Source organism: Neomonachus schauinslandi, chromosome 13, assembly GCF_002201575.2.
Source record: "Neomonachus schauinslandi chromosome 13, ASM220157v2, whole genome shotgun sequence".
Classification (NCBI taxonomy): Eukaryota; Metazoa; Chordata; class Mammalia; order Carnivora; family Phocidae; genus Neomonachus; species Neomonachus schauinslandi.
In genome coordinates, this window is record NC_058415.1 from 16,727,806 (window position 1) to 16,741,136 (window position 13,331).

At 38.2% G+C, this 13,331-nt stretch overlaps 1 protein-coding gene across 1 annotated transcript in view; it reads right to left on the minus strand.

Annotated features, from left to right (window-relative positions):
• TRPM6 (transient receptor potential cation channel subfamily M member 6) overlaps window positions 1–13,331 on the minus strand; it is a 166,838-nt gene that overhangs the window by 57,547 nt on the left and 95,960 nt on the right. The window contains exons 15-19 of the mRNA XM_021694318.1: window positions 12,878–12,979; window positions 11,436–11,716; window positions 10,157–10,385; window positions 7,055–7,204; window positions 1,797–1,943 (exon numbers count right to left, since the gene is read on the minus strand). Of these exons, the coding sequence (XP_021549993.1) occupies window positions 1,797–1,943; window positions 7,055–7,204; window positions 10,157–10,385; window positions 11,436–11,716; window positions 12,878–12,979 (909 nt within the window). The remainder of the gene's footprint in view (window positions 1–1,796; window positions 1,944–7,054; window positions 7,205–10,156; window positions 10,386–11,435; window positions 11,717–12,877; window positions 12,980–13,331) is intronic.

A 13,331-nucleotide genomic window follows, 5' to 3' on the forward strand; every position in this document is an offset into this window, starting at 1 on the left:
TTTTTTTTTTTCATTTTTGCCATTGGCTTCATGGTGGCCAGATATTAAACCACCACAGATATTGGTAATATTGCTCCTGACACTTGATTTCTTTCCGATCTTAAGAAAAGATCCAAACATGTTTACATTTTTGCTTCTTCACCATCACATGTATAACAAGACATGCTTCAGTAAAGCACACACATCATAACCTAGCAACGTGACAGCCAAGACAAAAATGCCTGTGCTCACTGCTAACATCGTCCGTTATGATGGGCAGACCTGGCTGGCTACTTGGTTCCATCTGTTTACTCTTTGTTCTTGTTAATCTATTTTCTGAGCTTTATTCCTGTCTCTAAGAGTTCATCAGCTGGGGGTGCCTGAGTGGCTCAGTCAGTTAAGCATCTGACTCCTGGATTCGGTGCAGGTCCTGTGCAGGTCCTAATCTCAGGGTCATCAGATTGAGCCTGCATCAGGCTCCCCACTCGGCAGGAGTCTGTTGGGACAGTATCTCCCTCTGCCCTTCCCCGGCTTGCATATTCTTTCTTTCTCTCTCAAATAAATAATCTTTTTTTTTAAAAAAAGAGTTCATCAGCTGGAAATTTCTAAGGACAGAAATACTTGAATACTCGGGGCACCTGGGTGGCTCAGTCGTTAGGCGTCTGCCTTCCGCTCAGGTCATGATCCCAGCGTCCTGGGATCAAGCCCCACATCGGGCTCCCTGCTCGGCGGGAAGCCTGCTTCTCCCTCTCCCACTCCCACTCCCCCTGCTTGTGTTCCCTATCTCGCTGTCTCTCTCTATCAAATAAATAAATAAAATCTTTAAAAAAAAAAAAAAAAAGAAATACTTGCATACTCTTTTCCCAGTGATGTGACTACAGTTAATCTCTTGAAGCTACTATCAGAGCCTTTAGGATATTTTGTTGCATATTCACAAAAATGGTAAAACCTCATCATTTGAAGGAAGATTTGATTTTTGAAAACAAAGCAATATACATATTTAATAAATGTATGCAATAAAAATTTGGATAGGCGAGTAAATATTTTGAAATACAACACATTTAGATAAATGTCCTTTTATAATCACACTTCAAATGTTTTAGAAATACACAATCTTGGCCACGAGCAATTTAAAGTATATATAAGCATTAAAAAAATAAATGCTATTAAATAAATGTGAAAAGCACTCATTGCATTTAAAGTGCAGTTCATGATTTCTCTGTATCACTATGATCAATATTAGATGTAGTATTTGTTCATAAATTTAACTTCTACAATTTTATTGTCCTCAAAAAGGTGGGGGTGAGGGTGTCAGAGGGGAAAATATAAAATAAAATAAAATGTTATTGTCCTCTATGTATTTATAATCATGTTATTGAAGACAAAAAGCAAACACTTTGCAATTTTTGTCTATATTACACATTATTCCTACCAAATAATAAATCAATTCAACTGCTGATTTCTTTGCCCAAGATGAGAAAAGAATCCACCCCATCACTTAATTCTACAACCACTGTCATTAACTGCTTGTTCCACAAAGTTTCAAGTACTCGGTCCCAGCAGAGCTAATGGGAAGCACTCAGGAAAGAAGAAAGTGCTTGTTCTTTCAATCCCATAGTGGGAGAGATCTGCTCTAACCTTTCCTCACCTCCCTCCAATCTTCTTCTTTCTTACCTCCTTTGTCATTCTCGTTTTTTTTTTCTCCCTGCATTTCTACATTTTATCACAAGTTGGCAAACCAGGCATATCATTATCAAAATAATGATCAACTATTGGCCAGCACAAAGACTATATTTAATTGCTGCAATGAGACCAACCGTATAAAACCAAAACTTGACAATTGGAGCATTGTAGAACTCATAGATTTTCCTGGTCCATGGAAGGCTTTGGGGATTGCTCTTTAAATCAAAATGGTGATTTTCATCTAGTTTCTCATCGGGGCCTCTTTCCAAATCACAGTCTTTCTGCAAAATAAATAATCACTCATTGTCAGAGCCTTAAGTAAGATACTGACATTTGCAAACATCCAAAATACATCATATATAGGTATATATATATATATATGAATATAATAAATATATTAGGAATTAATTGGGCACCCACCTGCCAAATTATAATCTTAGTTTTGGAAGGAAAGAAAACTAGGTGTATTGTGTAAATCTTTGGCTTTTAAGTAAGGAGCACAGGATATCTCTCAAAATGCAAGCTAAGTCTCTAACCAAGAAACCTAGTCAAACTAAGAATAGTTCCAAGGATTTAAAAATTGTCCCTGTTCCTGTTCTGCTTAGTCTCCTTTATCGGTATTTTAGAACCTAAAAATATCATAAAATCCCCATGAAATCATTAACAGATAATAAAACTATTTCCATAATAGAGGAGGACAAAATGGACACCCATTAGTGATATAGTTTCCGACTTTCCTAGGAAAGTCGGGCACAGCATTAGTTTTAGAATTCTGGCTTGGATAGCAGACATGCTTTGCCTGAAGTTCATGAACTGTCAGAGCTTCCAGAGTTCCCTGAACCTCCTGTGACTACATGCAAGTATTTTTGTTGTACATGCATTTTCCTAGGGAAAGCATCAAGTCTTTCATCAGTTTCTCAAAATGTGTATGTCAGTCCGAAGAGGTTAGTTAATCCTTGTAGGTGATGAGCAGTAAGTATCTCTGTGGCAGACAAGTGGTTGTGTGATGGACTACACAGGTATGCACAGAGAAAAGCCTTTAAAGGGGGCGGGGGGGCAAGGAGGGAGGAAAGAACTGAAAAGAAAAGAAATGAAAATCACTTGTAGCCTGGTTGCTTCTGGAAAGAGGGAACTTAGGGATGGTAAAAGAGAAGCAAAAGAGAAGTCACCCCAGTTTATAGAGCTCTGTGTGGTTCTAATCTTTAAACAGGAAATCCACTACTTATGTGATCTGAAAAAATATTAAAAGAAAGGAATGTTCTCTGATGCCTCTTAGATGAGTACCTTTCTTCAACTTATCCACAAAAGATGTCTCTCTAGTGTCACACCTGCAAGACTGGTAAGATTTTACAAGCCAAGAAATAAAGCAAGTGTTGCTTGAATTGTCCATAAAACTGATCAAATGTAATTTTTGAGGCTTCAGGCATTGGAATGGGCCATCTCAGTGCCTGATTGCTGTCATTCACATCATTTTGGGCAGTGAAATTGGCATTGTGACCTGAAGGTGTAGGAACTGACCTGGTTCCTAACAGGTTTGAACCTGCCTAGAGTTAAAACAGCTTAGAACCAATGAGAAAAGTCATCATTTACTGTGATTTCAATGACATCAGTACCACTTCAAAAAGACCCCAGAAAGCAATTTTAGTAATGACTGTGTAAATTAAATAACTTCTCTTATTATTTTTTTCTAGGAGTTTCTCATTAGGTGTTACTTACTCTTGACAGTTTGGTATGGATTATAAAGTTCTAATTAAGTCTCTCTCTGAGTTGAACTCCAAGACACCAACCACCATGATGAAGACGATGTAAGAATATAAATTCAGATTCAGGACATCTGCCCCCCTCCCCCCACCTTACAAGAAGGTAAACAAAGAAATATTTCACTTAACTAGCTCTTATTCGACTCAAATCTCAATATAATCAAACTCTCTCTCTCTCTCTCCCCCAGCCCTCTCCTCTCTCCCCTGTCCTCTCTCCCTCCTCTTTCTAACAAGAATCTGATCAGCAGGCACACAGAATAAAATTATAACTACAACAATCACCTCTACTACAATTCATACCTATTTTCCATTGTTATAACTATCGTCATTCCCACTTAATGATGTTCTGATAAAATAGATTATTGTTCAACTTTAGAAAATACTTTTTCATTGTGGTTTATCAACATGTCTAAGACTAAACTTGTCTTTCTCCTTCCAAACCTGCTCCTTTTCCAATCATCCCCGTATCCCTTCAAGATGGCCTTGTTTTAACCATCAATCTCTCGGTCATATTTGCTATCTTCCTTTCATCTATGCCCCATGTTCAAACATTATCCGACTCTTCACTTAAGATCTCTCTTTTCCTCTCCATGCCCATTGCTACCAACTCTGGCCAAATTCCTTAATCCTCCTCATCTGGATGGTTACACCTGTCTATGCTCTTCCTGCTTTCAGCCTATCTTCTTGCTACATCATCCTATACACTGGAGACAGAATAATTTTCCTAGTGGTCAGATCATCTTGCTACTCTGGTCATGTGCATCCACTGGCTATCCATTACCTACAGAAAAAACACCACATTCCTTCATAAGATATACAAGAGTCTCTATGATCTAGCCTCAATCTACTGTCCCAGCCATACCTGCAAATATTCCCTCCTTGTCCCATAGCCACTACAACCTGGACTCTAGCCAAACCATAGAACTTACGATGCTTGACAGGTGCCTTGCATTTCCTGCCTCTATACCCCTACTTACTGTCTTCCCACAGAAATGCTATTTCCACACGTCGTCAAGTCTCAGCTTATCTACCACCTCATGCATGAAGCTGCCACCAATCTGTAATCCTCGCTGACTGACACCAAATAAGAAGAATCTTCTTCCTCTAGTTCAGCCATTCTGCCATCTCGCTACAATCTGTTCCTGAGAAAGCTCATGTCCTCAAAAGTCATGCTTTCAAAGGATTAGCAGCTAGAAAGATTGGGAGTTCTCATGACAAAGTTCTTTTGCCTGTAGAGGCTTCAGTAAGGTTTTTTATGAAACCTCAGGAGGCAAATGCAGAAGTTCAGTCCATCCAGCTTCAGGACAATGGCCTTCCTTCTCCAATTACCAGTGGTGCTTTCCTTATATTTATTACCACCCACTAGTACTACAGGGCCAGAGCATGAAGACATGCTAAAAGAACATCTAGGTCTTACCTGTCTTCACTTTCCTCCCAAAATATGTAACACAAATTGTATTCCTCAACTAATCGAGCACATCATATTTAATCAGCATTGTGAAATCTTCCATGTCGCATGCTGATATCACCCCTCCTCTCTGCTTAGCAACATTCCAAACACACAGCAGGTAATCAAAAACTATTGCTCTGGTTAAACTCAAAAACAAAAGAACACTGTTACCATGATTATAATCCATGCATAACAGAGCAGGTTTGAGACACTTTTTAATAAAAGCTTTAAATTGGATAATGCTGAGGTATCTATCATGGATATTCTCTCTGATTATAAGCTCCATGGTGGCAGGGGTCACGTCTGCCTTAGTTACTGCAGTGATCCGGAACATCGTATCTTGTCTGGCACATGGACGGTGGCCATTAAATATTCAACGAATTAATAAATCAATATGGTCATGTCCAAGCCATCCAGGTGGGCAAAGTCATAAACAGGACCACTACATTACAGCCAAAGTTTGATTTTTCAGGGAACTGAGAACTTACTATATTTTTTAATGTTAAAAGCACATTATTTGCCATTTAAGGAGGACTTCCTTCTCTAAAAGCTTCCCTTTAAGAACAACTACTTAGTGGAATGTTCCAGCCATCTACAATGCCTTAAGTGTTTGTGAGAGCTTATCTTTCCATGAACCTGGTAGAAACCAGAAGTGAAGTTACATCCACTTACAAAGTACTATTTGCTACCAACTGCCAACATATTTACATATTTGTTTACAGATAGATAGACAGTAGGTAGGTTTATCTGCCTAGAAAAGCAACTCTCTCCATTTTTCATTTCAACAAACTAAATGTTAATGTATAAATAAGCAAAATCAAACAAAATATCTCACATATAAAGACTTCATTTTATTTGTAAAGGTGTTAAGTCAACACTGCATTTCTTATCTTTCCTTTAAAAATTTTTGAAATGGTCTAAGCTTATTAACCATATCATTTAGCCAGTAGAATCACAATTGTAACAACTTGATTAGCCCAGTTTGTAAGATAATTGCTTACACATTCCACAGAAGTTAGAATGTACCTGCCATCTTGTATTCTGAGAATCCCAGATAGAACCATCAGGCTTAGTAAAGTGAGGATGGAAGGAAGGGGGAGAGGGTAGAGGATAGGAATACATATATACCCAGGCAGGCACGATAGTCAGAATACTTAACAACTGATCTGGTAAAGGCATTAACCAATTAGAATGGATGCTCACCCAATCACAACAGATGTCAGCCATACAAACTAATTATAATTACTTATTTTTCATTTAATACTTCTTGAGTGCATTTTTAAATATTGTCACAAATACTTCACAAGTGCAAAAGCATATCCAACAAGATGCTAAAGATGCCTCATTTAAGTATTAAATACCAGGGAAGACATTCACTGCACCTACAGTAATACGTTTATAAGTAATGATACATGCTGAGACATAAAAAGCAAAAAATACATGCACAGACAGCATCCTGGAGACTTTCCAGTGAAGACAGGTTGCAAAAGCATAGTTCAAATTACTCAGGAAAACATATACATCCGGGAACTCAAGTAAAATTATTTGGTCACAGGATATAACAAATGAAAAAAAAAAAAAAAAATTGTGGAGTGGAACAGTGAAGATAATGCAAAACCTAAACCTGAACCTTTACAAATATTTTTAAGGATATGAGGGATTCTTCATTATAACTTCCTTTTTTTCTTTTCTTTCTTTTTTTTTTTTTTTTTTTTTAGAGAGGGAGAGAGGAGGGGGAGGGGCCGAGGGAGAGGAAAAGAGACAATCTTAAACAGGCTCCATGCCCAGCGCAGGGCCTGATGCAGGGCTGATCTCACAACCCTGAGATCATGACCTGAGCCAAAATCAAGAGTCTGACACTTAACTGACTGAGCCACCCAGGCTCCCCTCCTCATTGTCACTTTCGAGAAATAGTAACTCTATTTTTTCTACTAGTCACAAAGGAAAATGAAAAGATAAACATTTGTCAAGATATAATAAAGACTTTCTTTCCCAAAGAAATGGGATATTTTGCTTAATCATATATGGGGGTTAATTAGATGTATCATACATGCTATACCCAATCACAGATAATATGATTAAGATCATTAAATACGTTGTTTAATAAGCAAACTCTGTGCATGTGTATGTTGGTGTGCAGTCAATATCATGAAAACCAAGCTCACTATGATATCGTACTAACCATATAAGCATTCTCTTTTGCGCTGGGGTTCTGGTCGCCATAATACCACGCAAACTGGAAGTCCTGGGACTGGGGAACATGGGACATCTCTGCTCTGCTCTTAAATTCCAATGACAGAATGGTGGGTGGAAAAAGAATACTTATGATGATCTTTAAGAGAAAATAAAGCAAAATAAGTAGTAAGGATTACAACACAAGGCATGAGTAGTAGTCAAATCACAAAATGAAGATTTTAATGTACACAAAGCACCAGACCAATCCCTAATTCGGTTGATACCCTGATTCTATACATACTTTTTGACTCAATTCCAAATCTAGCAGTGTCTTCCCCAGAAATCGTCATAAATGCAAGCATGTGTGTATAGGGACATGCATTGCAGGGTTATGTATAATAGCAAAAAAATCTGTCAACCTAAATATCTTTCTATAGAGGGATAGCAGGTGTGGGACAACCTAACAGTGGAATATTATGCAGTCATTAAGAAGATAAAGACACTGGGCGCCTGGGTGGCTCTGTTGGTTAAGCGACTGCCTTCAGCTCAGGTCATGATCCCAGGGTCCTGGGATTGAGCCCCGCATAGGGCTCCCAGCTCAGCGAGAAGCCTGCTTCTCCCTCTCCCACTCCCCCTGCTTGTGTTCCCTCTCTCACTGTCTCTCTCTCTGTCAAATAAATAAATAAAATCTTTTAAATAAATAAATAAATAAATAAAATGTAAAAAAAAATAAGATAAAGGCACTTTTTAGTATAATGAAAAAATATCCAAGTTATATTGTTAAATGAATAAAAGCAAGGTATATAATAATATATATGGTATGATCCCATTATTGTACAAAAAGAAAATTAAAAATTAGAAAACATATGTGCATACACAGATATGCATTTAAAAGTTTAAAAATCTGTATACCACACAGTTATTATTTATCCCTAGGGGCAGGGCAGCGAGAAGTATTATTTTTCAATGAACATGAGCATATTGCTTTCATAATTCTTTAAAGCCATTAGGTAGTTATTATCCCATAAAACACATTAAAATTTATTCATATTATAAAATCAAGAATAGGGATGCCTGGGTGGCTCAGTCAGTTAAGCGTCTGCCTTGGCCTCAGGTCATGATCTCAGGGTCCTGGGATCAAGTCCCACATTGGGCTCCTTGCCCAGTGGGGAGCCTGCTTCTCCCTCTGCCTCTGCCTGCCACTCCCCCTGCTTGTGCTCTCTCTGACAAATAAAATCTTAAAAAATAAAGAAATAAAATCAAGAATATAAAAACAAAACAAGTGTCACCTTCTGTTAGATTCTTCTCACATCCTACACAAATATTTATTTTTTTTAAGATTTTATTTATTTCTGAGTGAGACAGAGCACGAACAGGGAGGAGGGGAAGAGGGAGAAAAACTTGTCGCCAAGCACTGATGAATTAGGATCTAGGCATGGAGAGCAATGTCCCACAGCTCAGAGATTTTAAGTAGCTAATTCAGCCTTCTTTGTCCACTCACTACTTTTGGGGGCAAAACATTCAGTCTTGCTTCATTTAGGTCTCTTTACTGATGTAATGTATATGAGGAACAAAATGGTATTAAGCAAAATGGTATAATTTTCCCCACAGCTGTACAGAAAAAAACGTCGTGGGGAAAATTATTGCTCAAACTTCCAGCCATCTATACCCCATCTTGTTCTCTACACATTTAAAAAGAGTTATTGTCAGAGATTGTGTAGTTAGAGTTGGGCCCATTCACTTCTCTGCTTCATCATTTCCAAGGCTGAAATCAAAACAGATCAAAGGAGAACTTCGTCTACAAATAACTGTTACTTCTTCAGTATTTTTTAAAGAGGAATCTATGTGAAATAATTTTTGGTTCACATCTCTTTTATTTTTGCAATCTCATTGGTGGATTTAAAATGTGCAAGTTCTTTTATATATTTGGTATGGTATGTCTTATTTCTTTGTGTTTTCTATAGTGTGTCCAACAAAAAAATAGTTTTAGGGAAGTCATTCTATTTGGGACGGACATTTTTAAAAGCTGTAGGAAAAGTACAATTAAAATATATAGTCTTATGTTGGGGCACCTGGGTGGCTCAGTTGTTAAACATCTGGCTTCGGCTCAAGTCATGATCCCAGGGTCCTGGGATCGAGCCCCGCATCTGGCTCCCTGCTCGGCGGGAAGCCTGCTTCTCTCTCTCCCACTCCCCCTGCTTGTGTTCCTGCTCTCCCTATCTCCCCCTTCAAATAAACAAATAAAATCTTAAAAAAAAAATAAAATATATAGTCTAATGTTGCTTTTCATGCTCATGCTTTATCCCCTTTTATTCAGTTTTATAAGCATATGTACTTCATAAGCTTGACCATAACCTAAAGCTTTAGGCTTAGGTGTGATGTCAAAAGTTAAATGTCTTTAGTAGTTAACTAAATTATCCTTGATAATTCAAGATGAGAGGTGAGGCCAAACTATAACGGATAGAAGAATCTGGAAATAGGTGTTTCAGGGCAGCTTTATAAAATGAACATCTATTCCCTCAAACATCACATTGGATGAACAGAAGAGCAATTGCTAATTTTATTTGGTGTATTACTGATTAATATTCCTAAGCTGAAATTTGTTTCATTAAAAAGGCTATTAACGTCGTTGTCTGAGGTTCCACTGGGGAGATCCCAGCTCATCTGTGAGAACCAAAGATACTCACTGGTTTTCCTGAATTGATTCTTCCAGAACAAGGGGAAAATGAACTCAAGAGTACAGACCTTCCGAGTAAACAAATATTAAATTCTAGAAAGTAAATATACTTTTTTTTAAATTGAAGTAGACACACAAGTTTACATTAGTTTCTGGTGTACAGAACAGCAATTTTACACCTCTAGGTTACGCTGTGCTCACTGTCCATTGTAGCTACCATCTGTCTCCATACAACATGATCACAATACCACTGATCACAATATCACTGTTGCCTCCTATGCCTCCAATTCCCTATGGTCCACTGTCATCCCTGTGACTTATTCAGTCCATCACTGGAAGCCTGTGTCTCCCACTCCCCTTCACCCATTTTGCCCAACCCCCTACACCCTCCCCGCTGGCAACCACCAGTTTGTTCTCTGTAAGTCAGTGTACCTTTAACCAAGAGTTCTTCCTCATTTTCAGGCGCCCGGTCCACATGTCTGTCAGTAGCATTTGGGTGCAAGTATGCGAAACGAAGGGCCGCAATCTTCCAGACGCGGCCAGTTTCAGACAGGTAGAATTGCTCCAGTTCTTGAGTTCATAGGTCAACAGTTTCATGGCCATTCTTTCATTCTGCTTGAATGCCTTCTCCAGCACATCCAGGGCGAGCTGGCCGAACTGTCTGTGATGACACAGTGGTGAGTGGCAAAAACAAATGCAGGTCAGAGTCCCAGAAACATTTAAAAAGATTAGCTGTGAGACTCGGGAAAGAGCAACACAAAAAAATGAACAGCAACATAATAACCTCAGACTGCAGAAGCTATTTCAAAGTGGTTGCTGCTCAGAAAATGGACGTTCTCCCTTTGCGGGAGGGTTTACACTGCAGCATACAGAATTTGGTTTGCACCAGCAGTGGTTGAGCTATCTACCCATGGGGAGAAGCCTGTCCACACCGCAAAAGAGACTACATACAGCTTGGTTTGGGGCTCCCTGACAAAACCAAATAAAGAATTTTTTGACAGAAAAGACTGTTCAATATTGAGTAAGGAATTAAGGGAAATCATGGGGCCACATTTAAAAAAAAAATATTCTAGAAAATACATAGATGACTTAAGTAAGAAACTAGATGTGGAGACATTTTCTGGGAGGTTGTTTTCTCTAAAAAGTAGACACTGCTATTCTCCAGAACTTTTAAAATCACAATTAGACATTAGTTTTTATGAATTCTAGCTCCCCTTCTTTCCTCACTATTATAATGCTTGAGTATTCAAAAAATCAAAACCATTTCCAACTTTTCTATCTTTTGCTATCGTGCCCTGGTTCTTTGGTACATAATACATTTATTTGTTTCCCTGACTGAGAGGTACTAAAAGTAAACAAGTTTTCATTTCGCTTAGTGTCAAAGAGTTTGAGAGCTGGAAGGGATTTTCAAAATCATTAACTGAACCTTCTAGTGAGGAAACAAGAGTCCCCAAATCTGGCCGGCTGAGTTGCCCAATTATTAAACAGCTGGATGAGGACCAGAGGCCAGGTCTCCTGACTGGAGGGCCACCTCTCTTCCCTTGATTCCACAAAGCGCCCTGAAATACCTAAAGACCCTGATTTATGGGAGAGCCCAGGAAATGCTGGGCAAGTCCACACATCTTACAAGTTCTAAGGCGAGGGAGATAAAAGTGTCTAACCATTCTAAGAACTGTCAGTGTTTAGTATGAAGTAAAGAGAGAACTCCTACTTTGAGTAATTTTTCAGCTCTTCTGAGGCATCATCCATCATGTTGCTCTCCTTGGCTTCATGGGCCATGGCTCGGTAGAGTTTATAGGCAACCACTGCCTTCACTGTTGCCTCCTCTCCATGCTGCCAGAAGAACATGGCCATCTTCTGCCTTTTCATTAGCACAGCCCAAACTAGCAGGTCATTGTAAGGGTACATAAAGCCAGTGGACTCAGGGTCATCTGATATATTTTGTTCTTCTTTTGACTTCTTCCTTGATTTATGAAGGACTACAGACTTTTCCTGTTGGAAAATAAAATAGGAACGGATTCCCAAAGAGTCAGATGCATGATATTTGACCTAATGAAACATATCCGGTATCCTAAGAATATTTTTTAAGTCTCTGAAAAGAGATGGAAATAACAATACAATTTTATAAACCAGAAACCAAAATTTTAGCCTCTTAGGTGATCTATTTCTTGTTGTGTCCAATAGATCCAGGGTCCACACACTGAGATACCTTGGGTTCATTCAGCACAACTTGAAACACTACACCTTTGGGATAGACTCAATAACTACATGACAATTTTCAATTTCTCAAGGAAATGGGCTGAAATAACTATTGGATAAATGAGAACTATTAAAAAAAAAACTCTAAACTCACTTTATAAATAAATTATCTTTCCCTTAGAAAAATGTCACTAGCATTGCCAACATGCATCTAAACTGATTGGTTTTAAGTTTCCTTTCTTTTATTCTGATTATATTCCTCTAGTAATAGTAATATGTAATAATGCAATACTATTCTCCACCAGGTAAACTAACCCTTTACAGCTCATCTCAAATGTCACTCCCTAACCCCCATGTTCTTCTATATCACTGTGTATGTATTTCTATTTCAATATTCATCATCATCATACGGCAATACGGCTATTACTTTTGGGGAGGGGGGGTCATTTCTCAGTCATTATTATACCTTCTTCATCCACCTGCATCCCAAATTCAACTAAGCACCCAACATAATGCCTGGTAAATAATAGGATTTGATAACTTTTTTAATAAAAAGAGATAAGAGTGAAAATTATACATTTCCTCTATTTCTATAAATAAAAGGAAATTTGTATCCATTGATGGTGATCAAGGGTAATTTTATAAAATATCCTTTCATCCTAGGAGCTATGGAAAGCAAACCTCTTTCATAGAACATAGAAATTATTTATATAGAAACTCTTGAGCAAACACATTCATCCCCAGAGGAAAGTGGGACTGAGGTAATATGGGGAGAGGTGGATTAACAATATCGTTCACATTGCTCACTTGTTGTTTTGCTGTTGACTTGCACCCATCTGTTTATGGTACTTATAACTGGCCTACTTGTAGCTCCCTTCTCCAACTTTAAATCAAGAAATGGTCTAGCCTGCAAGAACAATTTTATTTTCACATCTAAAAAGAAATAAGTGGTACCTTGAATTTGTAAGGCTGGGCAGTTCTAATGAACTGGGAATGCAGCGTGCTTTCTGCAGATTCATTTCTATTTCCTGAGGGGCGTCTTCGGTGAAGAGGGGGCTGGGAAAGGCTTTGAGCAAAACTGGTCACTCGCTGGCAGGTGTTATTTTTAAAATAAAACAAAAAGGGAAAAGATGATCATGGTAACAATATTTCATTTCTAGACAGTCATGAAAACAAAGTATAATATTGTATCCTACCAAGTATCCAAAAATTCTGTCTCTAGCCCATGATCAGTATTTAATTACCCAAGAAAAGCCTCTAACGATCTCCTCCTTATTAAAAACACTGTTATTTCCTAACATCCTAGAGAACATGCTCTTTTGTTCCCTATTATATATCTGCATTCCTTCTCTATATGGAAATTCCACTAAAAATCAATGGATTTTCTATACCTGGAACAAGTTCAGAA